Raw genomic sequence first — 27,877 nt, forward strand, 5'->3', positions numbered from 1 at the left:
CGCCGGTCCCCAGCGCGGTGCCGCAGCGCGATCGCCCGCCGTGAGGCTCTCTGCGCATGCGCAAGCGTATTGCCGCGCGCCTGCGATGGACTTGCGCTTGCGCGGTCCCAGCAGTCAGCCCCCCCCCCCAACGGCTGCGGGTGATAACTGCGCAGGCGCACAGCTTCCCGCCCCGCCCCCTTCCGTTTCCAGACTCCCTCGCCTCCGGGCCTCGCGGAGAAGCGGGGGGGGAGGCGCGCGGCGGCGCGCGTGCGCAGGAGGCCGCGAGGGCCCGGCGTGCTCCCGCCGCGCCGCCTCGCGCGCCAATCGGGCACCGCCCCGCAGCGTCGCGCCGTCGCGGCCCGAGCGCGCCGTGCGTGCGTCCGTCCGTGCGTGCGTGCGTGCGTCCGCTTGTGCGTGCGTGCGTGCTTGCGCTCGGCGGCGGCGGCGGCGGCGGCGGCGGCGCAGCGTCCCCTGCCCCGAATGAAAGGGACGGTCCCGGCGAGCGAGCGGCCGTGAGCGACTGGCGGTGACGGGGGGGTGGGGGTGTGCCCGAGCTGTTCCTCTCCCCGGCGCCCCACCCGCCACACGGGTGAGTGACTGAGTGACCGACCGAGTGCCCAACCGCCTCGTTGCCCGCCCAACCGCCTCTTTGCCGCGCGCCCGGGGTAGGCACGGCGCCCCCGGCCCGCCCGCCCGCAGCCCCCGGCCCGGGGAGTCCGCCCTGCCCTCTCGCCGCCGGCCACCGCCGGTCCCTGGGCCTCAGCGAGCCGCCCGCCCCCGGGAGGGTCCCGGCACCAAGCGCTACCTCTTCAGGGGGCGCCCCCCGGTGCCGTTACCCGCCCCCCCTTCCCCTCCCCGAGCCGACGGCAGCCGCTCGCTCCGCCCGCCTCGGCCCGCTCCCTCCTTCCCTGGAGGATCCGCCCCCCCTTGTCTGCGAGTCCCGTTTCCCCCAAAATTTGGTGAGGAGCCGGGGGGGATCGTCCTCTCCGGGAGCCCCGCGTCTCACCGAGCCCCCCTCGGTAGGCCCTCCGCCGGGTGCGGGGGGGGGGTTAGGCCCTGCCGGTGCTTGTGGCCGGGCCCCGGCGGGGGAAATCGCGGCAGTCCCTCCCCAGAGCCGTGCCGTGCCTCACCGATCCCCCCTAGGGAGGCGAGCGGCGGAGGTGCCGTTATCGGCTCATGTCCCGCTCCCCGTGGGAGTATGTAAACTTTCCTGAAGATCGGTCTGTGCTGTCTGCCAGATCTTCCTTACCGCAGGCTCTTTTTGTGTAATTTTTAGTTACCTGCTCTATCTTATTGTTTAGACTTTCCAGGGTTGGGCCTTCAACCAACACCACCCCCCCACCCCCCCCCCCCCCGCTTTGCTACCCTTTGGTTTCTTTTTTTAAGAAAGTTGCATGGATAAGTTCCTACCCTACTTTTTACAGTGACTGTAGGATGCTGTGTGAACGTTAGCTCTTAGATAAAGATTTCCATGGGACTTGTGACTTTGGTTTTTCAACTGCAAACACCTACAGCATACCTCCCTTCTTCCCATCTTCACCTCCCCTTCTCCAAAATAATGCCCCCAATAATGGGTGATTGACCCTAGAATGCAGAAAGCACTTGAAAGTTTCTTGAACAGAGAATCTGGTCTCTCTAGTGAGCATCTTGAAAAATTCGACGCAAATATTTTCTGTAGCTTTTCCTGAGAGTCCAAACCACTTCAGCATGTTTAATGAAATTTTATAAAGCTTGTATACTTCTCTTGTAGGTTTTCCTTGGGTGTCTGAAATTTTCTTCACAGACAAATATAAATCCTAATTTTTAAAAATATAATTTTGTAATCATACAGGCCGCTCAGCAAAACAAACTTTACGTGAGAAAGTATAGCATATAGGTCACTGTCCTTTGTTGGAAATACAAGTGGGGCCTTAACTCCTGTAAACAGGCAGTAGCTCTTGAAACATATTTGGGCAATAAATAGAAATTAGAATCCAGGTTACTTTCCGTCCTTCGGTGCTGAACAATGTCTCATACACCGAGAGCGTCCTTCTTTGCCTGAGAGTCATTGAACTTGCATTCCCCTTTTACGTTCAAAAATCTGTCATCTAGAACTCAGTAAAACAGTATGCAAGCCATATAAGTTTTGTAAAACATGCTGCTTTAAAGATAAAATAAAAGTGCTCTTAGGGGAAGCACCATGTTGAATACCTTAGTGGATGTTAAGAAAAATGAATGCAAATGAAGCCAAATTTTTGAGTGAAGAATCACTGAATGAGTTTCTTCTTTTGTGATTTTAGGGTAGATGTAACTTTTTTAGACCAAGCCTGTGGAAAACGTATATATGTGTAATAATCTGTGTTTTGTAGTACATGTATTCCATTTTGGTAGAAATAGTGCATAATCTCCTAGTCATTGATTCCACAGTACATTGCTTTTTGTGGTCCAATCCGTAAGACTTCTCTGACAAAGCTGACGAGCAAGATTTCTGTCAACAGTATATTTAAACGCTATTTTTAAGTCTTATTCATTTGTTAGCTTTTTAAACATGGAAAACAGAAATATTGAGCAATTATTTTTCTTGTTCCAATGAAATGTAGCCTGATACTTGGCAAACTGGATTAGTTGCTTTTGGGTGATTTAACTCAAGAGATGAAAACAGAATTTTGAGTGTTTGTGTTCAGAATTGTGGGTCTGTGGTATAGCTGCATACCTTGTTTTATCTTTTTCAGAAAATGGGTATTTTTAAATGGACAGGGTAGGAAGTGCATTTTGGCACAAAGAAAAGTGACCCCAGGGTAGTGTTTTCTCACATTTATGGGAAAGCAAACATAATTTAGGGGGAGGTCTACAAGTGAAATGCTTCTGAAATATTTCTCATGCTCAGGTTTTTTTCTGCAATCTTTAGAAATGTATAAATAGTGTTAATGCCTAGTGATACAGAAAACACAAACGCAAAGAACGCAGGATTGGAAATAAAACTTTTAGATATCCTTGTAAAATGCATTCATCTGATGGTGAAAAGAATGTGAGTTTCCTTTCTGGTGTACCTTGATGCTTTTTGGTCTGTTTGCGTTTCGAATAATTTTTCAAGTGTTAAATTATTTATAATTTAATAAGTATTCCAAAACATAGTATTTGCTAATTTTTTTTTTTTGTTATAACATCAACATCCATGCATCATCAAGTAAATATTGGCATTATTTTTAACTTCACTGTGAGCCTTAAAATTATGCAAAAGTACTTCAAGAAGTTAGGTTATGTCAGGTTCTAGTATTGCTGTAAAGCCATGCCTTCTCGTGTCTGTTAGTGCACTGGAAGGCATAAAGCTGTGAGAAGGTTCTTTATAATCTTGTTTCTTGGAAAGTTACTATTCTTATAAATTAAAGATTATGAGAGCCACTTAATACATTTTTATGTGTTCTATAAATTATTTGCATTTTCTAAAATAGGAATTTGCTTGTTAAATTGAAGGATAGCTATTTTTTATAGTAGTCGTTCTTATTCCTGTAAGTCAGTAGAACCTGCGCATGTGTTCAAGGAAATCCCTGATCTTCCTTTTAAGAACTACTATCATTGCTGTCAATACAGTGATAATATAATCTGAATATAAAATGAAACAGGTCGACCTAAATGAATGTGTGTGTGTATATCAGATTATTTATACCAAAGCAGAACTTTGTGCATTTTAAATTATTTTGTTAATATATTTCTAACCCATCACTGTGTGATTTATGTTGAGCTATTGAATGTGACCTGAGAACAAGAAATCTTTGTGATATTGTTTCCTACTTGACTTTTGTAGGTCTTTTTCCTGCTTCCAGGTATTTTTTTTTAAGTTTAAAAAAATTTTCGAAAAAAACCCCACATTTGAAAATCCGTGTATGTTTCCTTCAGAAACCATTTCTTCTTTCTACTCAGAAGGGATTACAGAATGGTCTTGTTTTGTTTTTTCTTTAGAAGAATACAGTATAGTAATTCTTTTGTGTTTAACACTTAAGAACTCTCTATTGCCACTGCAAAAGGGTGTGACTAGTTTATCCAGATTGGCACATTTTTTGTGCAAATCAGCAAGATCTGAAATCTATGCATTCTTCTTATGAGTATGCGTCACCGGCTGGTAAACTGCTTTCCAGTTATAAAAGAAAGCAAATGAAGCTGTTGATAAAGCAAAGGCAATAGATACAGGACAGACACCTTTTGATGCAGGAGTTTTATAGTAAACATTGCAAGACAAACAGTTAAAACTCAGTCGGTGAAAATCTGTTGAAACAGAAGAGTGAGGATCTAAAAGGATTGTCTTGTAGTAGTAGTATATGCCGACAGAAAGTTAATGACGTTCCCCTTCTTTCGATTAGAAAAATAGTGAGTGATACTAGTATTACGAGAGCCTGACAGCATTGGGAAGCAGCCAGGTTTGCCTATGCAAATTTCAAAATACAGTCGTGCATTTTTGTGCAGATCGCCATTGTAGCACAGTCCAGATGTATTGCAACTCTGCTATTCTAATTATGGCTGGATTTTATATTTTTTTCCGACAGAAATATCAAACTATATGGTGGCTTTTCTTATTTAGATGAGTGTAATGTAGACAAAGGCTGAGGAGGATGCTTTTATGGCAGTTGTGGCCAATTCTGCCAGTAAGGCTCAAACCTCCAAAGTAAAAAGCTGTAAGCAAGTCTATCTGAAGAGGATGATATTTTCTTTCTTGAGAGATGTAGAAACAAATGAACACAAACTGCATGATACCGGGCCAAGAAGCACGTACACTTGTTAGGCATTTTCACTTTTGAACTCACAGTGTCTGCCTGATTAGGGGATTGGGACCTCAATGTTGTATTTTAAAATGTGTTGCTGGTAACACATGAAAAGTTTGTGATTCGTGTTGAGTTTAGTTTTAAGTTACTTTTCTTCGATGAGAATAGCATCTCTCATGTGCTTACTGAAAACGAGTATCGTACTGCTAAATTAACTGTGGGTCTTGAAAAGGTTTGCATTGCAGCGCGTTAGGCAAGATCCTTCTAAAATTTTGTTCCTAATTCTGTTTGACTAGCCACAGTGTATCTGTGAAATACCTAAAATGGTAACGTTTTATCTTCTCATCTCTACCCTCATCTAAGGGTAGTTACTCATCTGCCGTGCTAGTTCCTGAGCTTTCACACTCTCAACCTGTTCTGGATGCTATGCTGGACTCTTCGGTTTTTCTTTGCTTCTGTTTTTGAAGTTCAGTAGCATGAATTTTATTGCATGCGCAGGTAGTACATTTTCTACAAAAGCCTTTGGTGTAATAAATAACTATAAGAATGGGATTAAAGAGTTGCAGTTACTTTTTCCACTAATGATTGCTGTACTTGTTGTATTTTCCATTTATTTCTTCTTTTCCCTGTAAGTTTTATATTAGTATCAAAAGTTTTATATTAATGTTCAAACTTTTTTGCCTAAAGAACTAATTCTGCATACTGACACAATTTCATAAAAAGCTGGCAAAATACTGCCTCTGTTGGGTGCATGTTTATTTGGATATATTGTAGTAGTGTAAAGAAAAGGGTAAAAAGGGACAGATCACTTTCAAGCAACCAATATTATATTTATAAAACTGTAAGTTAAATTGCCTTTTGATGATGTTAACATGCTGATTGCACCTTTTTTTTCTGTAGCATTGAGAGGATTGAAGTGGCATTCTAAGGTCATTTAAAATCATGACAAGTTCCGTTGGACAGAAAAAAGTCTCTTCAAGACAAAGGAAGTGTGGTTTTTGTAGATCTAATAAAGATAATGAATGTGGACAATTATTGATGTCAGAAAACCAGAAGGTGGCAGCACATCACAAATGTATGGTAAGTAACCCACAGGAAAAAGGAAAGGAATGTAGTGATCTAGTAAAAGCCTACAAACAAATGAAAAATTCAACCAGCTGTGGCATTGGCACAAATGATTAATCACTGTAATTTGAAATATTGGTGGGTTTCATATATATGAATGTTCTATATCACTTATACCCTTAAAACTTAAAAAATAAGTTTTGTTTTTATAATTTCAGCTGTTCTCATCTGCACTGGTATCTTCACACACTGATAATGAGAGTCTTGGTGGATTCTCTATTGAAGATATTCAGAAAGAAATAAAGAGAGGCACTAAACTGGTAAGTCTCTATTTTTGGCTCTTGAAAATGGAAGACAATATTTTCTTACCTTCTATAAAGTTTACCATGAAGTTATTCAGTGTATTATATAAATGCCTTTTTTTTTAAAGCGCTACCTTTGTGTGAGCTCTGATGTAATGGACAACTTATAGAAGAAGATGTTGAAGTAAAATTGGTCTCAGATTTACAAAAAGAAAACCTCAGTGGATATGATTATACTTATATTGAAATGAAATCTAAATGTCAGTTAACCAACCCTTGAAGTGTCTTTAGGAAAGGATAAAAAGTAGTTTGTTTATTTCAGTCAAGTTCTGCTATCACGGAAACATGTTGTTTTAAGAATTGTAGCTTAATCATGAATTATTAAAAAATAAATCCAGAATTATTACTTTTACAGTCACTTTTTTCCTCACTGGCAAATGTAGATGGTTGTAGCAGATATGTATTTTTTACAAGCAAATCTGAAAACTCATTTACAGAATATGCCCATTTTTCTTTTTGATGGGCTGCATGTAAACAATAGCATTTCCTAAATTTATGTTTCTAATCCAGTAATTTCTATTTAATATTTTCTGTTAGATTTCAGAAAGAAACCCACATTCTAGGGACCTGGTGAGGGTACTATTGTGCCTTTACCAGTATTTGGTTTTGCTGCCAAAATCTGGTTTTAACTACCAAAGGTACTTTTATTGCTTCCTATTATATTGACTTAATAGATGAGTCTGTGAATATAGATGTCTTATGAGCTATGTGGGTACAATAATGATTACAGCTCTACCAAATTCATGGCAATTGAGCAGCAATGACTTTTTTTTAATTCCCGAGAAGCTAATTCATGATTTTTAATTTTTTTTTTTATTTAGAACTAGTTGTTTTCCATTTGGGGAAATGAGTGAGGCTTTTAAAAAATATTTTTAACAAGTGATCAATTCACTCCTCACATTAAAAATTTTCAGCTTAGTTATTTAAAGCACTCTTATGTGTTTACCAGTTCTTGGACTACTAAGAGTAGTCCGAAGTATTATTGTAGAACTGCAACTATATAATAATAGTCTAATATTTCATCCAGTGTTTCATTTGAATCTTACCCAATGCAGGGAACTTTATTTGCTCTAATTAGCTGAAGCATAAATAAATAACTATTCACAAGTCATTCATCTTGTGATTAGGAATTTCCAGAGAACATGGTAGTAAATGGAACTACAGATCGTAAAGAAACTTTTTGATTCTTGGGTCTCAAATGTTTTTGAAGGTTATTTCTTTTTATGTCATTGGTGGTTTCTGTCTTTCTGCTTCTGAATCTCTTTATGTTCCTTCACTGATGCAACAGCTGGATATATTCTTGGAGCTCACTAGCTGTACGTATCAGGCACTTTGTTCAGCTTTTTGCAGAAAACCTGGATCTGGTTAACCTAGTAGATTCATAGTCCTGAGATGTTTCCTATTTGGAGAGAATTTGCAAGATAATTTTAGATCTTAACTTAGGTGCCTTATCCCTGTCTGTAGCTGTCAGAAAACTACAGCTCTGAATCATTCTCTGGAGGAATCTGTCTTTCTCCACTGACTTGTATAGGAAGCTTGAAGCTAAATGTTTATAGTTGGCCCAAATACCCCTTCTGAGGTCTGCTTTCTGTTCTGGCCTGTTCTTTTATGTGGGAATGCATTGAGCAAAAATATCTCAGCGTGGTGCACTGAGTTAAGTAATTATATTGATAGCTTGGACTAAATTTGTCTGCTGACAGATTTTACGTAGTTGCCCTCCTTCAGGAGGTGCTGCTGCTGACCAGGTATGCACTGAAAATGGAGGCCTGTTCATTACTGAAGTGGTAATGACTGACATGTAGAGCCTTTCTGATGGTAATATATTTCTGTCTGAGAAAAGTTTGTAGGTTCAAACCTTAACAGGCCAGTAATAAAAACTTGTGAAGTCTAAACATTTGGGAGTATAAGGCACTGATATCATTATTATTTCTGTTAGCTGTGCATGGGAGGATATTTTTAAAGAGCTTACCTATTTTGCAGCTTGGCAAACTTCACATGTACCTGATATAACTTGGGAATTAACTAATCTGTTGACAGCGACCGTTTGGACAGCAGGACTTGTACCAATGGAATAAATATTTTATTAATGTCAGGAAACATAGACCAATAAGTCAGTATAAAAATTCCTGTGGTCTGTTTTGTTCGTACGGATACATCATGATGTTCATAAAAAGAAAGTTTTCTTTTGGCCATTTCTGGCTTTAAAAATCCTCAAGTACTGACTAAAATTAATTGGATCGATATAATTTCAACCTAGGCTTTTATAAGGAGCCATTATTATATATTAAACCATAACGTATAAAAAATGTATGAGATAAAATAGCCATACAAATTAGATAACAACTAGGGAACGGTATATAACTATACCATTTCAGAACTTGCAGAGGAGTAAATGGAGATGATCCAAGGCTTTGACATTTTTACTGTTCACTTAACTTTGTTAAAATTGAAAAACAGGATGGTGATACGTAACTTTGGTGATATATTTATTTGGTATATTTGAGACTAACAAGAACTTGACTGAGCTAGTGCAGTGGGCAGAAAGTGTATTCCACAAAGATATATGTAAGGAGTATCCTACATTGCACGCTTATGGTTATGGATTTCAAATTAATCTTTCGGGGGCGTACGCAATGTGCAGGATACAAGCAAAAAGCTCCGGTTGTCTTGTGAGGGGAGTTTAATGGGAAGTTCTGAGATTTTGGGGCAATATTATGTCAATAGAAAATAATATAGAGAAAAATATTATTATTATATCAATTACTTCCTTTCCTAACACAGTATGAGAAGGGCAGTGAACAATTTAGAAGCATGATAGTTGGTGTCTCCTAAGCAATGATGAGTCTAATATGAGAAGAATTAATTATTGGGAAGGAAGAGTAAAGCAACAGGCTCCCATTTAACCTTTTCTGCAATATAAGTATAAAGAGCAAAATTTAGTATAATTTATATAAATTCATTGTATTTAACAAATACTTCACTAAATTCCGTGTTTTGGAAATGACAAGGAAATAACTGTATAGAAAAAAGAGGTAAAGTTAGCTGCTGAGGCTAAGGTAAATTTGCAGATCATCAGTATTTCTGACTCTGCAAGATTCAGTGCCAAATGAGTGTCTATTTTTTGTTCTCCTACCTTCATAATGTAATTCAGAATTAAACAGGTACAATTTACAATTTTAACTTTTCTGAAATGTTTGGTATAAACAGACTATCCTTGGGAGTGGGATATTTAGGTGAATAGCTGTGTCGCTTTCATCAAACATATGATATTCCACAAAAGTAAATTACTTATTTTCTTCATTGAATTAATAATCAATGTATGATGGTTATTGTATTGTTGCATAATCGCAACGAATTTCTCCTTGGTTTTAAAATAAATTATGAAAACTACCTGAGAGCAGGAAGAGTAAATGCCAAGTGCATAAATCCATTTATTTTGTCACCAGGAGTGGCAACTATATTATTTTTTAACTCAGAAATACTAAGCCAACAGTAACATGGATTGTGCTTTCTTTTTCTTTACAGATGTGCTCTTTATGCCATTGTCCTGGAGCAACCATTGGCTGTGATGTGAAAACATGTCACAAGACATATCACTACTACTGTGCTTTGCATGATAAAGCTCAGATAAGAGAGAAACCCTCACAAGGCATTTACATGTAACTATTATTTATTTGCTATGTTTATTTTTGTATTTATATTTCATGTTCTTTTTTTAAAAAAAACAACAACAAAGCAAAACAAAAAAAACCACTTGGAATCTAAACAAAACTGTTGCAAAAAAATTCTAATGATGATTGTGGCATTCAAAATAGTGATGTGCTAGAAAAGCATATTTTCACTGCAAGATTTGTATATCAGTGAGTCTTACAAGTGGGAGAAAAATGTACTGGCATTTAAATTTAAAAGATGAGTAAATAATCTGTGAATCGTGACTGACTTGACAGTTTTCAACTACTTTGTTTATAGGATTTTATGTCGAAAACACAAGAAAACTACGCATAACTCTGAAGGTAAAATTATTCAATATAAATTTTTCCCATTGTAGAAAGATACTTTGGTTAAATTTAATTTTTTTTGGAGAATATAAATGTTTTCAGTAAAAATTAAACTACTTTTTTTTTTGAGAAACAATGAGTTTGGAAGCCCATCTGATTTCTGTATTTTCTCTAAAAATTATTGGTTGAGGTGGAGAAAAACCCAAAACATAAATTTTAGGATGTTCGAAAGATTTGATGTTCTGTCAAAACAAAGTTTGGGTAGAAGTAATGCATTCCCTTCCGGGAAGAAGCTGGCTTATATTTGTAGTTAAATACTCACAATATGAACATCTAAAATATTTTCTCAGGTAGTAGCTGATTTTTGCTACTGCTAATGTTCCTAAAAATTCACTATTTTTTTGGAACTATTAAATAGAGTTTAACTCTTCAAATAAGAAGGACCCAATAGTAAATGAAAAGGTTTGTGATCAGGTCACTTATATCTATATTTCTGAGTAATTTTGATTTAAAAAGCTGTATTGGATACATTCATAAAAGCTGTGCATCTTTGCAGAGGAGTGAAATGCGCGAGGGGTGATATGCCACAAATGTAGATAAATCATGTGGTCTGTTGAAATTCCAAACTAGTTGTGCTATTGTGTGTTTATGCAGGTATTTTTCCTTTTTCCTACTGTATCTGAATTTGGGTAAGCGAAGAGTTGTTAGTTTACTTTTTGCATTACTTTCAACTGAAATGTCATCAGATTTAACTAATGAGGAGTACGTGACTTTTTATTTAGTGAAGATCAAATTTCATAAATTACTTCAGTCTCTTTCTGCCAAATGTATTTTTAAAGTAATACATTACTTTTTATGCTGCGGGTAGTAGATATATTAATGGTAAGGTATGGATGTTACTTCAATGTTCAGAAAGATACTGAAGGCAGTAGAAAATCCCAAATGAAAACTGATTGATTTTTTGTTTTTAGTCTATTTAAATAATTATTGTCATGTGCTTTGTATAAAACACTCTTTGATTTTGCTATTACTAGGTTTAAACAAGAAAAGCAGTATACATGTTATATTAATTCTCCAAAGAGACAAGGCCACATTATCTTGTAGTTTGGCACTTTGTTTCTTTGGTTTGGGGGTTGTTTTGCTGGTTAGCAGAAACAGAGTATGAAAGACATTTGAGTCCAGAGAGAGATTAATCTCTTTAATTGATATTTAAACATAATCTTTCATACTTATTCACAAATGGCTCAGTGTTTGACATCTATTGAAAAATGCCTCCAATTCTGCGTGGAGCCCACTGCCAATGGACGACTTTTTCTGCTTGGAATTCCTCGCAGGATCTGAACTTGTGCTTTTCTTTAAGAGTTTTCAGAAACCATTATCTCTAATTCTACGATGTCATTCTCTAACAGCAAAGGCTTTTAAATTTTGTATGGATATATTTGTCTGAGAAGACAGGGGAGAAATTACTACAGAGGCATAGTGGCTTTTTTCTTAAATGTTGATGATGGCAGTTTATTGAAACATTAAACTAGACTCATCCAAAGAGACTCTTAGATTGAGGGTATGAGAAGGAGGAATAAACAACATCATTCAGAAAAACTGAGGCCAGAGAACCCATAGTATCTCATTTAACTTTGCACTCATTTTTTTGTTTAAAATATTCAGTTGTTATGCTTTACACTTTTAGAAATATGTGTAGCTATACTTCACATTTTTGGTTTCTGTTTTTCATTTAATATTTGACTGAAATTTTACCCAGTGCTTTTTCCCAAAGAATATGTTCTCTTTTTAGTCCATACAGTTTAGGGAACCATACCCGTAGAATATTATTACTTACACTTATGGATTTGATAATGCCAGAAGTTGGGGCTCTTTTGTGATAGACCTCCTTTAAACCAAAGAAAGTAAAAATACATACTGCATCTGTCTTATGGAAATGACCTATAGCGTTGTATAGCAATGGTATTTTGGTACATTGAAAACTAATTACCTTTAGAAGACAGAAATGTACAGGATGGTTTTCAGAGTTTAAGGGACTTTGGAGGGTTTGTTTCTTAGTATTTAAATGCTGAAGTTTGCTCAGTGAAATGGTAACTGGAAGATGTTGGATGGTGAGATTAAGCTTAGTATATGTATTTTGTTGCTTTATTTCTTGAGGAAAATGTGAATATCAAAGCGGAATTTAAATATGAAAGAATGGTGGTGTGTGAAACCAGAAAAGACTTGCAGAGAAGAGTGAATAGACTAGGTAGGGATACTAGATGCTAACGTAGTGGCTTTTTTTTTTGTCTTGTTTTTGTTTAATTTTCGTGAATCTTTGCTCTCAGCACTGTTTTCATAACAGAATAGTTAAACCTCATCTGTGGTTACGTCGCTCAATGTAGGTGCACAGAGGCACTGGAATTATCAGTCCTTTTTAATGGAAACTTACTGCTCCTGCTCTGGGATGTTGGGGTTTGCTTTTTTTCTTGGTTGGTGTACAACATCTGGGTTTTTTATCCTTTGTTCTCTGTATCCAGATTTAATTGTTGCAGTCCAAATATTTTTATTATGTCACTTCTATTAGTGGATGTTGGAAGAGTTTTTAGGAGTGTTTGGTTTGGTGCAGTCCAGAACAGTTTATTTTCTGTAGGCAGTACTGCTGCATAATGGTGAGATTTTTTTCCTTCTCTTCCCTAGAAAATAGATGCTTTTGGGGGCATGCTTGTTCAAGTCCGAGATCTGGCTAATGTACCTTTTGTTAGAAGTTCTAGTTTAAAAAGAAGATCTGTTAACCATTTAATAACAGTTAAAGAAAATTTCTTGAGGCTGCATGGAAATGTGGTTGAAGGACCTATTTTGGAATTAAAGTTACCCAGTTAAAACCTAATAAAAAGGACCTCTTAGATGTTATTTATTGTTTTCATGAAGTTCAAGTGTAGGGAGAATTCATCAGACTAAGTATCTCCCTACTCATCAAGACAAAATTAATGAGCGATGGGAGTTCATTTTCCTTTAATTGACAGGAGTTGCTGAACTATCTTCTGTTTTCTTTCAATATAAAAATATGAAACATGGCAGCAAAGTATTGTGCTGTTAAATTCATTATCTGTTTTGGCAGATTGCTGGGTTTGTCTAATTTATCTGTATGGCCTAGCCTTCAGGTGACATAAGAGAATTGTGTTTCTGCTGTATTTCCTTTGTGTATATATATTTCAGAGTGATTCTTCTGTGCTGTGTTCCCCCTAATTGGAAAAAGGACAGTAAAAGTGAGGTACTCTCGCACTTTGTACTAGGCTTTGGCTGTGGGGTCAACAGATTTGAAGACACCTGCTCAGAGGAGCAGACCAAGTTACTGAAAGCTTCGCGTCCAGATTTTTGTCGTGCTGGTTACAAATCGAACGAAATAATCTGACCTGAACTTCAAGTAATAGCTTAATTCATAATTTAGGCAAGCCGTCTTAAGTTTTCAGTATCTAATAGGTTATAGGCATTGGTGCCAGTGCTTTCAAACTATCACAGCTAACTATTAGTTGAATTACTGTTCAGTTTGATACAATTGCATTTATTCTTTTTGAAGAATAGAGTATTGTTGAACCAAGGTTTTGGATCTGTTTGTTGGAGCTTATTCCAATGTACTGGAAATAATTGTTGAAAAAGTTAAAATCTGGTATCTTTCAGTTCCCTGCAGGTGGGGCTGCCCTGGCCCCTGTGTTGAATTTAAAAGAAATTCAGCTGATCAGGAATAGTTTAATATAAACTAAGACAAGAATGTAATTTCATTCTTCTGTTACATAGTAGTAAAACAAAGAATAATGAAGAGAGCCACGTGACTATCTACTGTTAGTGTTTGAAACAGATGCTTGGGAACTGTGGGGTCAGAAAATAAAGTGTCCATAATTCCTATTGTAGCTGTACTCAAAGCCTCAGGGAATTATGATTCCACAATGGAAATATGAACATTCCCTGTCTCAGCATCCTTTTCATCTTATTCTAAAGACCAAACATGAAATCTGTGCTTCTCATACTGCTCAGTAAGTTGAGTCAGGGTAATATTTCTCTGTGAGACCTATTTAGAGATGCTGCAATCTATATCAAACTGAGTACTTTTTCGAAGCACTGTGTAAGCCAGAGGCTGGCAGGAAAAACATCCAAAACTTTTTGGCGTTCTAGTTAGGTAACATCCTGATTCATCTTTGGATTCTTTAATCAGTGTTTGTTCGTAGTTGCATTTTCTGTAACACTGTTTGCAGCATAAGCTTGCCTAACATTGTATGCATTAATGCAGTCAGGTATAAAAGTTTCCGTAACTTTGCAGTTTGGTGTCGTTTCCGTTCTGCTGGTGGATGGTTACAAATTCTTCCTAGGCTCTGCTAACTCAGCCTTCTTGTCTGTCTTATGGAGAATGCTGCTCTGAATATGGCGTCAAATGTATACGTAGTGTTACGACAAAAATGGTTGGTCCAGGCATTAAGTTCGCAATCTCCTATGCAGTCCATTATAGACTAATGAGGTATTCTGCAGAAGCATCACAGTGGTGTTTTCTTATGGAAAAGCTCACAGCTAATGGAAAAGGAAAGAATGTAGAAGTAGTGTGGTGAATGGTTTGTCCTATCTGAGGAGCTGTCCTGTGTTGTTTACATTATAATTCTCCTTCCTATCTAGGCAAGATGTTATACAAATAGAAACTTGGTCAGCTAACTCATACTTAAAAGGTTTATCACACCAGTTGTCATAAGCTTTCTGATTATGCAGATAAGCTAAGTGTATTGTCTGTCTTCGGTCTTTGCCGACGATTGTTTGCTTGAAAAAGCATTCAGATTGTATGGTTATGGAGGACTATTTTATTCATTTTCTATGTTAAATGTACTTAATTAAAGAAATAATCTCAAGTACATCATAACATAGATACTATTCAGTCAAAAAAGCTTTGGGACAAGAATCATCAGTTCCTTGACATATCTGGTACTTTTGGAAGACATATTAGTAACAGGAGCTAAGGGGTAATTTAATTTTTTTCCTCTCCACTCTTACTTTCTCCAGTTTATATATGTTTCATGTAACTTAGTCCTTTTCCATTTAAAAAAACCCAAACCTTAAGAATGATATTCAGCGTTTTGATTGTTAATTTCACATCATTTGCTGATAAAAGCTACTATTATTTATGATCGGATTACCTGATTCCCTATTTGCTTGCAAGGATTTTTATGCAAATCTCTGTTCTTATTAATGCTTATAGATGCATTCACATTTTTATTATTGACTACTGGGACAATAAGGTTTTCAGGGGTTTTCGACATTTCTTTTCAATTTAAAATAATTATGTTGCCACATATGGTTTCAGCCATATTTTAAGGACATCTTACTTTAATATGCTAAAGTACTTTTTCTTTCTCGGTTATATTCTATTTCTCTTCTAAAAATCTAGTAAGGTTGATTTTGTTCTTTGTAATTTTTAGAGTTTCTTTTTTATCCCAAATGCACTGTAAAACTTTAAATACATATGTGTGATTTCAGATTTACATAACAATATGTCTAAGCCACTTCCACATTCTCCGTTTTGGCTTCTTTTTATGTACAGTCCTACTTGCAAATATATTTTGCCAGTCAGTTTTGTTTATTATCTTCCTCATACAGACTTAGCCCCCTTTGCTTCTGGCTCACTTAGTCCATTGTTTAAGGTAATGTAGGAGGTGGATGCAGAGAGCAGTATTAGCCTTTATTATACATCCTCTTTTTATTTGTTCTTTCACAACCTTTAAATCACTTAATTCTTTTATTACTTTGCTTTAACCTAGCTTTTGGAAAAGGGTGATTCCATATATATTTCAAGCTGATGCAATACAGAATAGATCAGTGATATCTCAACCTCTTCTCTGCCAAGCCTCATTTTAAACAGCAAAACATCTTGATCCTTTTTCCTTCTAGTCATGATCAAAGGAGAATTTTTAGATTTCTCTCTGAAGCTGAGTCTCCCTGTTTACAGTTTATGTAATACAGCATTTTGCTCGTCTTCTTTTTGTGGTACTTTGTACTGCTCATGGATTTCTAAAATGCAAATTTGGGGCTTGTTGTTGCTCATCTTTCCACTCATCTGAATTTACAATATCATGTTCTTAGGTGCTTCTGAAAATGTAGAATGTTTCCTCTTGATTTCTACCCCCACCCCTCCTCCTCAGACAGTATTGCGTATTAAGCTTGTTTTTTCAGATACAGCATTTAGGGACTTCTGAATAAAGCTCATAAGATACCTCCTTTGAAGACTTTAGATAAATTTATGTTGAGAATATTGTGATGATTTTAAATATCAATGCAGTAATGGGATATGGGATGGGGGGCAGTTGAAGAATATCTAGGGAATCTCAGGGGATTCAGAGTATGGGTGATATCCATGATAAAACGTCATCTGGTCAGGGAGGAGTTGAACAACTTTTTGTGTTTTCCTTAGTTCAAGCTGACATGAGAAGTTGGAAACACCCAACCATCAGATGCCAGGGAAACAGGGTAAGCTGGCAGTGGGCTTGAGGGGAGGGATAGGGCACAAACCAAATTGTATATTGAACAGTAAAGACCATCCAAGGCAGGTGTATTTTAAAGCTGGTTACGATATCTTTCTTCCTGTACTGTTAACGCTAGTTCACAGTGCTGTTAAAAATGAGAGAAACTTTAATGTTTTGAGGTATCGGTCTTGCAGATAGAGGTGGTAGAGCAGATCCTCACATCTCGGTCGTAGGTCCATGTCACTTGTAGTAGGACACCTAAATCTGCAAGGAATTTTATTTTAATGAAGGGATCATGTAGCATCTAGATTTCAATGAACTCTGAACTTTTTTGGAAGTACTAGTTTGGAGCACAGAAAAGCAGTTCTCCTTTGAGGAAAGCTGTGCAATCTTGATTTTTTTTTTTTTTATCTTACACTGAAACCATCTTTTAAAAATATAGCATTTTTACTTTTCAAATCTTAAATAGTCTAATAATTGTAGACTACAAAATAGCACTTAAGAACTTATTCTATAAGGAGGCTGTGACATTTCTTATAAAAAGTTGGCTTTCATAATGTGTGCTTGGTTTTTAGCAATTATGATTCACTTCCAGTTTGGAAAGTGTGACTGTAGAGAGTTCAGGATATGCTTCAATGTTATTTAGAAAATAAGTGTGGACTAAGAGGTGGAAAGCTTTATGGTTGACAGAATTGATAAGGAGCTTTGGAAAAAATAAGGAATGTTGGTGAATGGACTACATTTTGCTTCATCAAATACAGTAAGGAAATCCGTGGAATGATTTCGGAAGGAATATTTTTAACTTCTTACTGATGTTATTTAAAGGGTCATGAATTCAATAGTCACATTTTTGTAAGACTTTTTTTTTCTAGAATAACCATCTATGATTTCTGTAAATGTAAAACTAGAGACAAAGATTCACAAATTTCTTTTAATACATTGGTGGAGAGTTCATATGATGAGGGACAAGATAAAAGAGAATTCTTTTCTTTGAAAGAGGTTTTCAGGTTGTAATAAAGTTTGCTATATGCAGTCTGAGAGGTACGATATCTAAATTGCATAATCTTGCTTGGGGAATTTAGCAAGTAATGATAAGTGAAAAATAATGTTAGATAGTAAATTCTGAGAAGAAAATATAAAATGTGTTGTTTCATTAGATAATCCATGTCATCACATATCTTATTTTACTTTTTCAGAGTGAAATAAATGGTGCTTTTGTCATCTAATTAGAAATGAGTAGTATCTATATTAAAGCATAGGAATGTTGTGGTAGATAGACTAATGTATTTTAGTAGCAACCTGGGAGTATCTGTATATAGCTGAATAATCTGTCAATTTAAGCCAAAATAATTTGCAGATTTGTATTAATTTATTCTCAAATTTTTGCCTTTTTCTAACCATACAACAGAGTAAAGCTTTGGGGGAATTATATTTCATTATAACCTGTTGTGATGCATTTGGATTAGTTTTCTGCCCTTCGTTAATAAATGTGCAAGAAGCTGTAGCTTTCTGAGGGATTAGTGACAGATATGATAGACTAAGCTTAATAGGATACACTTGTACGCAAGGCCTTGGGCCAGTAGCTCAGTTATCTTCTACTCCAAGCTGATGGCTGTGGAATATGCTCAAGTCTTTGACTTCAAACTTTTGTGCAGTTGAGTCGCTGTTAATCATGAGATAGAAATGTGATCTCATTCTTACGTGATAGTAGGTAAGAAAGACGAGTTCTGGCGAAGCAGCATTTAGTCTCAAAATAAGATGTCCTGTCTGGATCCTGAGACCACGACATAATGGCAATAAGTGCTATAGCAATGCTTTAATAATAATAATAATAATAAAAACAGTTAAGTGGCCCATTAATGTATGAAGTAGATGTTCTGAATCTTCTGAGTAGGACTTCCTTCCGTTTGGGGACTCATACTGATGTTTGTGGTTTGGATTTTGAGAAGCAAGTTCTTTAGCAGTGTGTGTGCATGTTTCCTTAAAACAAGTCTGCTGAAATATCTTTGCAGTTTGAGCAGGGGTGGGTGTTACATATTAAAAGGAAAAAGAAAGATGGTCCTGCAAGCAGCTGATGATCAGGAAAGTTGTTAGCAACTGAATAGAGCTGGTTATTCAGTATCAGGTATAACTTAACTAGATCATATTGGAAGCAATCTTAAGAAGTTTGCAGAATTGATCTGTATTACCTGTAGAGCTTTGAGTAATCAAAAGGACAGCCTGCTAGAATACTGGACTACGGTTCTGTGTAGCATTCGGCAGTTGAGCTGACATTTTCAAAGGAACTTGTCAGACCTCTTTGGTATGTCTGTATTAAAAATATATGTTCTTATATTCTTAATGGTCTATAAATACTTTATCTGAGATATTGTCAGTGTGGATGATTTTCTGTAACCTGGCGGCTGCTTTTAGCTGTAGATGTAAAAATATACTGTAACTAAAATGAAATTTTAGATTTGTTTCATGGAGGCAAAATACATTTCAGTTTTAAAACTTGATGTTAAAGTTATAGCCAAAATGGGTGAATTTTTTTCTTAAGTCAAAAGCCATTAATTAATAAAGCAAGGAGAGAGGTGTTATTTAGAAACACTGGCATAATATCAAGGACAATTTACGCTGAAGTTATGCATCTTAAAAAAAAAAAAATTAAAAGCTTATTTCATGATTGAAAACACTTTCTGGTTTCAGTGTAGTTTAAAAGAGTCTTATTTTCAGTGGAGGTGAATATAGGTATCTGAGGACACATTTTGGGTCTGAAAGTAGAAGTTGTAAGAAATGCTAAACCTTCTTCATACGTTATAAAGATGCAAAGCTGTGTGATACGTATAATGAAGTAAATAATGTTTTCAGGATCCGCAGTTGCGTGTTTGTAATAAATGGGAAAAAGTTGCTATTTTTATTTCTGACCAAAATACAGAAAATACAGGTTATGTTTTTTCTTGGCTGTTTTTTTTTTTTGTTGTTGCTTGGTTTGTTTTGCATAAAATTTTTGAGAATGTTATTTGATGATGTTTTCTAACTTCTAAAGCAGATTTAGAAGAAAGTATCAATGAACACGAGTTGGAGCCTTCACCTCCCAAAGGAAAAAGGAGGGGTCGTAAGGGAAAGCCAAGAAAAACAAATTTAAAAGGGCAATCAGAAGACACTAGATCTACGTCCTCACATGGCACAGACGAAATAGAAAGCAGTTCCTATGTAAGCAGTAAATATGCTAAACTTCTTAGAAGACAGAATTGCATATTTCTTCTCTGCAAATATAATTTTTATTAAAATTTGCATTTGTCTGAGCCTCCAGCTGGTGGCCACAGGCTTTTAAAATTACAACCGTATTTGTAACCCAGCAGTATATTTTAGTAAAATGTTTTTCTTTCAGAGAGACAGGTCTCCCCACAGAAGCAGCCCCAGTGATACAAAACCTAAATGTGGATTCTGTCATGCAGGTGAAGAAGAAAATGAAGCTAGAGGAAAGCTTCATATATTTAATGCCAAAAAGGCTGCAGCGCACTATAAGTGCATGGTGAGTAACAGTATTGTTATTAACCAGTCTATTATGTGAATTTTGTCTGAATTGCTATTTTAGATTTTAATACAGTACCCTCACATGTAATTATGCATGAGTATTGTCTGTGTGCTGATGATCTCTTTAGGCGCTGAAGTGTTGCGAAGTGAGCAATTCATTTATTTTCACTGCGGGCAATATGGATAAAAGTTGGCTACGTGCTAAGAGATGGAATTAGCTCAGGGAGACTTTAGCTTATTAAAAATGCTCCCTTAGCATCTAAATGCATACACAATATTTAAAAAGGAAAACAGAAATCAGTTTTAACTAAAAGAATCCACTCCAAAAATAAAATACCTTTACTCCACAGGCATTCAGACAAAATCCGGGATGAATCCATGAACTTCATTTATTTTCTGACCAGTGGATTCAGGCTGTGTGACTCAAGTAGAGTGGGACATGGAAGTTCTAGAAAACCTTTGCCTTTAGATGATCACACTTATAGAACTGTCAGCCTGAAAAGAATCTGCTAATTTCAATGAACATGAGCAGATAGTGCTATCTTTCATATAACTCATCCTATGAATGAGGTAGGGCTTTGAGTAACAAACCTCAGTGGTTCCTTTCTACCTCAAAATGGGTAAATAGTCCAAGCAATCTGTGGAGTATTAATTGTCTTCCTATACCTAGCCTCACTAAACAGAGACCTGGTGTGTGCCAGCAGGCTTGAGTCTTATTCTTCACTACTTTGTGTACCTGAGCTTCAGTTTTAAGACAGTTTAAACTGAATATACCAGGATGATGATAGTAGGGATGGTACTTACGTGCTCCATTGTCATCCCTCAGAGCTTTTCAGGTACGTTGACATCAGCTGTGCCATGAAGCTGAATTATGTATCTGTCACAGGGAAGGAAATAGGATATTCCTAAAAAGTTCAGTGGTGTAATTTATAATATTGCCCATTTATTACTTTGTGTTTTCATCATGTCATTATTTCTTGCCTACTCCTTCGTCTTTTAAAATACATTTCTCCAAGGCAACAAATGTAATTAAAGCAGTCAGTTGGGTATCAGAAGGAATACTCATCATACTAATTACTCAACATGGGGTTTTTTTCCTAGTTTGTTGGTAAAGCACATGCTGTCTGAGATCACAGAAGGGGATGTTCAATACTCAGTTATTCCTGCACAGAAAAAAAATTTCTCATCATGTTGGTGACCTGAAATGATTTTGACTTGCTTGTTTTACAGTTGTTCTCTTCTGGCACTGTCCAGTTAACAACAACTTCAAGGGCAGAGTTTGGTGATTTTGATATCAAAACTGTACTTCAAGAAATCAAGAGAGGAAAAAGAATGGTATGTATCTGCAGATTGTGATGAACATGTTACTGATTCTACTGTAGCTCTACCTCATTCCTTTTGTGAAACAATCTTTTCCATCTGTTTCTAAACACAAAATTTAATTGTATTGTTACTTTTGGGACAGGTAGCCAGAGAGGAATCACCTTAAAAATCAGTGGTGTTTGGGCATGTGGTATTTAGTGTTCTTTAAGACAATGTACTTAGTAAATAATTATTAGCCTTCCTGTAACTATAAGAGTAACAGCTTTGGATCCTATGTTACTAAAAGCACACTGTGTAAAACTACAAATAAACTTAAGAGAATATGTTCTTGCAGTGACATGCTTCCAACTGTTTTCATATTTTAATATGAAAACGTATTAAGGCCTTAGAGATGGGGATGTTGGTAAAATGTCACATTGTATTTTATTAAAATTCAGGATGTTTTTAAAGTGGTAAGAAATTTATAGCGGGGAAAAAAGAAAACAAACAGCTCCTAACAATGTTGTACCTTGAAAAAAAATCATTTAAGATTCTTCATAAATTAACATACTAACTTCAGTGGCAATAAAATGATCTTGGAAGTGCAATAATCTGTGCAATCATGTAGCAATTTTCAATGCAATGGACAGGTAAAACCTAGTGTTCGTATTTTAATAGGGTTAGTATTATATAGTTTCTGTTTTACAATATCTTTTATTAACTTTTCATTGGAAGGATGATCTGCCAGAGAAATTACTCTGTTCCAAAATGGTAGCCATAAATATGAGGAACACTAAACTGAATACTAAGAGGCAAGAGACTGAAAGGCTGAACAGTGCCATTCTCTTCTTTCCCCTGCACAGAAATGCACACTTTGCAGCCAGCCTGGTGCTACTATTGGGTGTGAAATTAAAGCCTGCATAAAAACATACCATTACCACTGTGGAGTAGAAGACAAAGCTAAATACATTGAGAATATGTCGCGAGGAATTTATAAGTAAGGACCTCTGTCATTCTTGAATCTATAATGAAAGTGAAGATATTTCATGGTACTTTTTCTGCCTAACTTGGCTAGTCAAGTATGTTATTAAAAAAGAGAATATTATTTCATTTAAAATGATATTTTAAAGTAATTGTTGACTTAGCAGAATGACTGAAATATTTTGCAAACTTAACATTTCTGTAGTAGTGTTGCAATATGAGAAATGAGAAAATTAATTGATGTGTATTATATTTCCCTCTTCGATTAATCTGTGATTTACATTGAGGAAACCCTGGATAATTTATGTCATGATTCCTCCATATTGATATGTTTTGTAGCTTATTTTCGGATTTTTGGACCCAGTAACTTTCCATACTTTTACTTGCTGAACTGCTGGCGTTAGTGACTTGGCTGCAGTTGAGTTGCCAGTGTGGTTGTGCCCACAAGAGGGCATTCTCTGAGCAGAGTAGCAGCAGTTCTTGAAAACTAGAATTGATCAAAGTTTTGTTGGCTAGTCTTCAACCTTGTTTTCTTTCTCAGTTTAACTGATGCTTGACAGAAAACCACAAATGAGTTAAGAGTTAGCAATTGACTTGTAGCACATCTCAAAACTAATTGAGAGGAAAGTCTGGTTTTGATAGATACTTTCAGTAAAAGTCCTCACTGCTTCTTTTATTGTGCTAGACTCTATTGTAAAAACCATAGTGGAAATGATGAAAGAGATGAAGAGGATGAAGAAAGAGAAAGCAAAAGCCGTGGCAAATCAGGCACTGACCATAATGACATTCCTCAGCAGCAGCTCAATGGAAACTAGGTATGGAAGTTACTCCTGACAGATCTGTTACCGAGACTGAAACGCAATATACATTTAATGTAGTTTATTGCAGTGAAGTATTTAAATCTAGTGTATGCAGATAAGTACTTTTTATTGGCATACTGTAGAAAAATGGGGAGGATTTGTTGGTTTTTAAATCCAGCTGACTTTGTAACAGTATAAGAAGGGAGGCTCTCATTTCTATCGCTAAATATAGATGTAATGTCAGAGCTGCTAAATGCTTTCCTGTATGATTTTAAATTTACTATTGTTTTCATCATTTTTTAAACAGGTTCAAGGGACAGAGTTATAGAACTGGGAATGGCTAAGACATCATAACTACTAATTCTTTTAAATTGTTTTCTAAAATCAGAAAAGGGTTAGTAACTTTTTACTACCCAACTCTGTTAGAAATTTCATTGAACTGCCTGAAACGTTCATGTGTGTGAGCCTTCAGTAAGTGGCAGAGTTTTACATGTCAATATTATGTAGTTTGTAGTCTGCAGTGTCTGGAAAAAATGAAACACTATATAAATGATATGTAATATGTACAGTGTCAAAAGTTAAGGCAGACATTGAAATGAAGTAAGATCTATATTTCTGGACTGAATAAAAACCTTAAGATTTGGAATGTGTAAGTTGTTTAGTGGATTCATGCAATGAGGGAAGGTCTTAGCTAGTTTAATTAACAACATGGACAAGTTCGTGGTGGCAGCAAGCTGGTACTTTGTGAATTTTGCATTTTCTTCATACACAAGTTACGGAGGCTATACATGGGAAAGCCGCTCTCTGTTTTTGCTCACAAAGCACACAGTAGAAAAGGACTCAGTGTACACCGAAGCACGCTTGAACATTTCAGGTTGTTCCTGTTGTGATTGCTCATTCCGCCGAGCATTGTTTGCGGGAGATTTACTTGAGCAGCTGTTGGTTCTGAGCTGTGAGCTTTAGAACTCATGCCAAAGGGCTGTAGTTCGTTCTTTCCCCAACCACCCACCTCTTTCTATGTCCCTGATTTACAAAGAACGCTTCACTAAGTGTGATTAAAACCTTATTATACAAATGTTTGGACTCTGCAGCCCAATCTCTTTTACTTCAGAGAGTTACAACTCTTAACTCACTATGGAATTTAGCCACCATATCTGACGTCCATACCTCAAGTGTTCTGTGTTGTGTGGAACACTTCATGTTTTGTCCAGAATATGCATAAAGCTCCCATATTCTGTAAGAAGAATGAGGAAACAACCTTTTTTGCTAGATTGGTATTTATTTTTTAATCTTATGACCACTATATGAGAAACTTTGCTTATCATCCTTATTGTTTTAGTGATTGTTTTTTCTCTTTCTGTCAAGTCAACAATCACGTCATGGAATTCTACTTACTAGAGTTTGATGTTCCTTTAGGGAATAATCAGATCTAGGCTATACCAAACCTAACAGATCAGTCCTCTGACTGCTTTCAAAACACCCTGTCATTTCTAATGGCTACTAGCTTCTTCAATTGGTCTGTTAAAGCACATTCTCAGACTTACTTAAATAAAACCAAAAAGCTGAATCTAGTCCACATGTTTGTCTGTTGCTATCGCATCACCTTATTGTTTGTTTAGGGTTTTGACTTGTTTCACTCTGAACTCCCAACAAAACTTCTGGATTTGAAGGAAGGAAACAAGCAAAATACACTGATTTGACTATAAACTGCTACAGTTCTTCTGTGATTGGTATTGCAAAAACGGTTCATTTGTAACATGAGTTTCTGTAGCATTTTTTACTTGTATTTTTAAAAGATTTAACGTGTGTCATTTGTCTTCTTATGCATTCCCTTAATGTCTTGAGGGACTCAATTACTGTATATTGGAGTTTCTAACATTTTACCTGTTAGAATTCAATCAATTCTGTTTGCTTTCCTGGAGAATAATGCCATTTTGGAAAGAAATATTGCTGTGTACAGAAAATATTCAGTTACTGCTCTAAACATGATGCCATTGATCATTTTTATTTTGTATTTGTAACTTTCAAAATTAAAAGCGTGACTTGAATTGCAATGACAGATCGATTATTGAAATTGTCTATCAAGGTGTTTTGTTTCTCCTAGAATATGAACATTTTTCAGCCACTCAGAACAGTTTTAGAATGCAAAATAACATCCTTCAATGTTTAAATTACTTCTAGATTTGTGCCTCAGACATGGCCCTCCCATGGAAAAAAGGCACTTTGTTTGCAGCTACTGTATTTTAACTAAGGTTGCATGGGGTAGATCTGCCAGCATACTGATTGTATTTGAGACTGAGCTCTAATTCATAGTGTGTCAGTTGCTTAGTATAATATTCAGTCCAATAATTCATCTGTTATGAAATAAATTGCCCCATTCCATGCCTCGAAGAACCAGAACAGCACTTTACCTTCAGGTAGCAGAAAAGTAAGTGGCTGGTTTACCTGTTACCTCTTTGTGCTGAGATGGCCTGACTAAACTGTCATTAATTCAGAATTCATGGAAACAAAGTCAAAAGCAAAAATCTTTTCTTAGGAGCCTCAAATTTGTCATAACTGACTTCAACTCATGTATGCTGGGTAAAAGTGCCTTACAATGTAAAAACTGTATTTATATGTTCCCAAGTAGCATCACCTGCTGGGGAGTAATTCTGTCGTGGTGTTAATATTTAGAAGAAATGTACCTCAGCAGTGTATTTACTGTACATCTCTTACGTCCTTAATTGTAGTTTTAAAAAGCATGACAATGTATGATAGTATACAACATTTACATCATTTTTTTAAAGACAAAATACTGCCATTACTGTCTTTTTATGTGTATTTTAGCTTGGAATTTCAGACAGTCTGTCTGAATTTTTTTCTTTTTTTTTTCTTTTTTTTTTTTTCTTTTTGGTAAAGCAATGTAATCTTTGCAAGCATATATTGAAGATTATTCTGGAGCATCTACTGCCTTCCCAGAAATGTTAGAAGTAATGGAAGTGCTCTATAGGTGAAATAGGTATGTTTAAATTAGCTAGTTAAATTAATGCAGTCTTTGTTACTGAGATTTTTTTATTAATAGGCACCTTCTGCTTTCATCTCACAATCAGAGAACTCATGAATTTAACAAAACTTGTCTTATGAAACTGGTTTCACTGTATTTAAAAAAAATTTTTTTTTTTTTTTGGCCTTTGGGCATTTCGTTTGCTCACAAGAGTAGTGTGTGCTGTTTAAGACGCCTGAAACCCTCTGAGAAGGGAGGTTTCTCCCCAACTCACTGTATATGTTAACAGATCTCCCCAACTCACTGTATCTCTATATTAACAGATCTGCGATTGTGCTATACCAAGAAAGGACTGTACCAAGGAAGGACAGGCATCAGAAGGATATTTTTCAAATAACTTGAGGATACAGCTGGTGTAATGCCAGAGGCTCAAGGCGTGATCAAACACTATTAGCAGTAAGCTGTGCTATCACTCCATTTCAAAGAAGGGTGAAAGACCGGTTCAGTATCAGCATCAGTGCAGCTAGCCAGGATGAAATAGATTAGGTGATCAAAAGATCTACTCATTCAGCAGGTGTTGATCCACAGGAGGTTCTGTGATAAGGCTCTAGTAGGAGTTACACCTACACTCCACAAAGCCTGATCTTTAGGTAGAGAGCTGTGCTGATCTAGACTGGTATGGTTACACTGAATCTGGCCCTAAAATGCAATATAAAGGAAGAGAGCTTGCTTCTTACTGCTGCCTATATGAAAAATAACTTCATGCTAAACCAGAGTGAAAGATGAAGAGGTGATAATCTATTTGAAATATCAGACTTATCTGGCAGGTGATAATCAGTGCATTCCAAAAATATTAATATGCTAAATCAGATTGACAAGAAAATTAATCCTCATTAAATGAAATTAATCTTAAGAGAACTGAAAGTACATTATAGCAAATAGTAACTCTTCTTCCATGTCACCAGAAACAGATTCCACTGTATTAAGTGATGGAGGTCAAAAAACAGAACACAGCTCTTGATTTATATACTTGTTGAAGCAGTTTCTATATATGCATATGTATGCACATTCACTAGTCAGCAGTGACATCTCAACCCTTAAAGAATCCTGGAGAACTGTTGCTTGTCAAAAAGCACTCAGGTTAGGCTAACATTTGCAGCTTTTGCTCTAGCATACATTTACATTAGGTGTAAAGACAAGGAATGTACGAAAGAGGGTAAATGCATTCCTATCTACAATGTTATGTATATTTTGTTCCTGTTATATTGGCTTTACTTCCAAAGTTGTAGTTTGCAGTATTAGTTTCTTTTTATTGGTATCCTTGCATATATATATTCAATAAATGAGTTATGAATTTCATATTTGCATATCTGTCCTTTTTCTGAAAGTATAACTTTTAAAACTGTTGTTTTAATGCATAAATGCAGTGTTTCCTATTGAGGTTACAGGCCCATGAAAATTTTAACAGGAGAGAAGTGAGAATGCATACTTACGGTATGCCACTTACTCAGTGGTAACTCTGCATATTTGTGTATTCTTCTTAACTTTGTGCAGTGGGTAAGCTGCTTTGCATTTACCGCTAGTTAATAATGTGAAGTGACTGACTCACTGAAGGTTCCCATTCTCACCTTTCAAGAACTTTTTCTTTTTTTTCCCAAGAGCTAATTAAT

General features: G+C 36.5%; 1 protein-coding gene across 4 annotated transcripts; it reads left to right on the plus strand.

The window, feature by feature from the left end:
- Positions 1-218: 218 nt before the first annotated feature.
- On the plus strand, positions 219-27,554 carry PHF6 (PHD finger protein 6). 4 transcript variants are annotated; one of them, XM_075512937.1, is made up of 11 exons: positions 219-571; positions 5,619-5,798; positions 6,002-6,103; positions 9,671-9,804; positions 10,115-10,158; positions 19,651-19,817; positions 19,996-20,139; positions 21,372-21,476; positions 22,307-22,440; positions 23,110-23,239; positions 24,844-27,554. In XM_075512937.1, the coding sequence occupies exons 2-10, from the start codon at positions 5,661-5,663 to the stop codon at positions 23,237-23,239; spliced, it is 1,098 nt and encodes a 365-aa protein (XP_075369052.1). In that variant the 5' UTR covers positions 219-571; positions 5,619-5,660; the 3' UTR covers positions 24,844-27,554. The 4 variants fall into 4 exon arrangements, with proteins under 4 accessions (XP_075369052.1, XP_075369053.1, XP_075369054.1 ...); XM_075512938.1 differs by having other exon boundaries at positions 26,531-27,550; XM_075512939.1 differs by having other exon boundaries at positions 221-571; positions 19,654-19,817; positions 23,532-27,553.
- Positions 27,555-27,877: the final 323 nt, after the last annotated feature.

The sequence above is a fragment of the Mycteria americana genome, chromosome 10 (assembly GCF_035582795.1).
Source record: "Mycteria americana isolate JAX WOST 10 ecotype Jacksonville Zoo and Gardens chromosome 10, USCA_MyAme_1.0, whole genome shotgun sequence".
NCBI lineage: Eukaryota > Metazoa > Chordata > Aves > Ciconiiformes > Ciconiidae > Mycteria > Mycteria americana.

What these genes read in the sequence shown, in the direction of transcription:
- PHF6 (XM_075512937.1), top strand. Translation starts at nt 5,661, where the DNA reads ATGACAAGTTCCGTTGGACAGAAAAAAGTCTCTTCAAGACAAAGGAAG. An exon ending in CAGCACATCACAAATGTATG is followed by an intron (nt 5,799 to 6,001) that starts GTAAGTAACCCA and finishes TTATAATTTCAG; the next exon opens with CTGTTCTCATCTGCACTGGT. An exon ending in CAGCGCACTATAAGTGCATG is followed by an intron (nt 20,140 to 21,371) that starts GTGAGTAACAGT and finishes CTTGTTTTACAG; the next exon opens with TTGTTCTCTTCTGGCACTGT.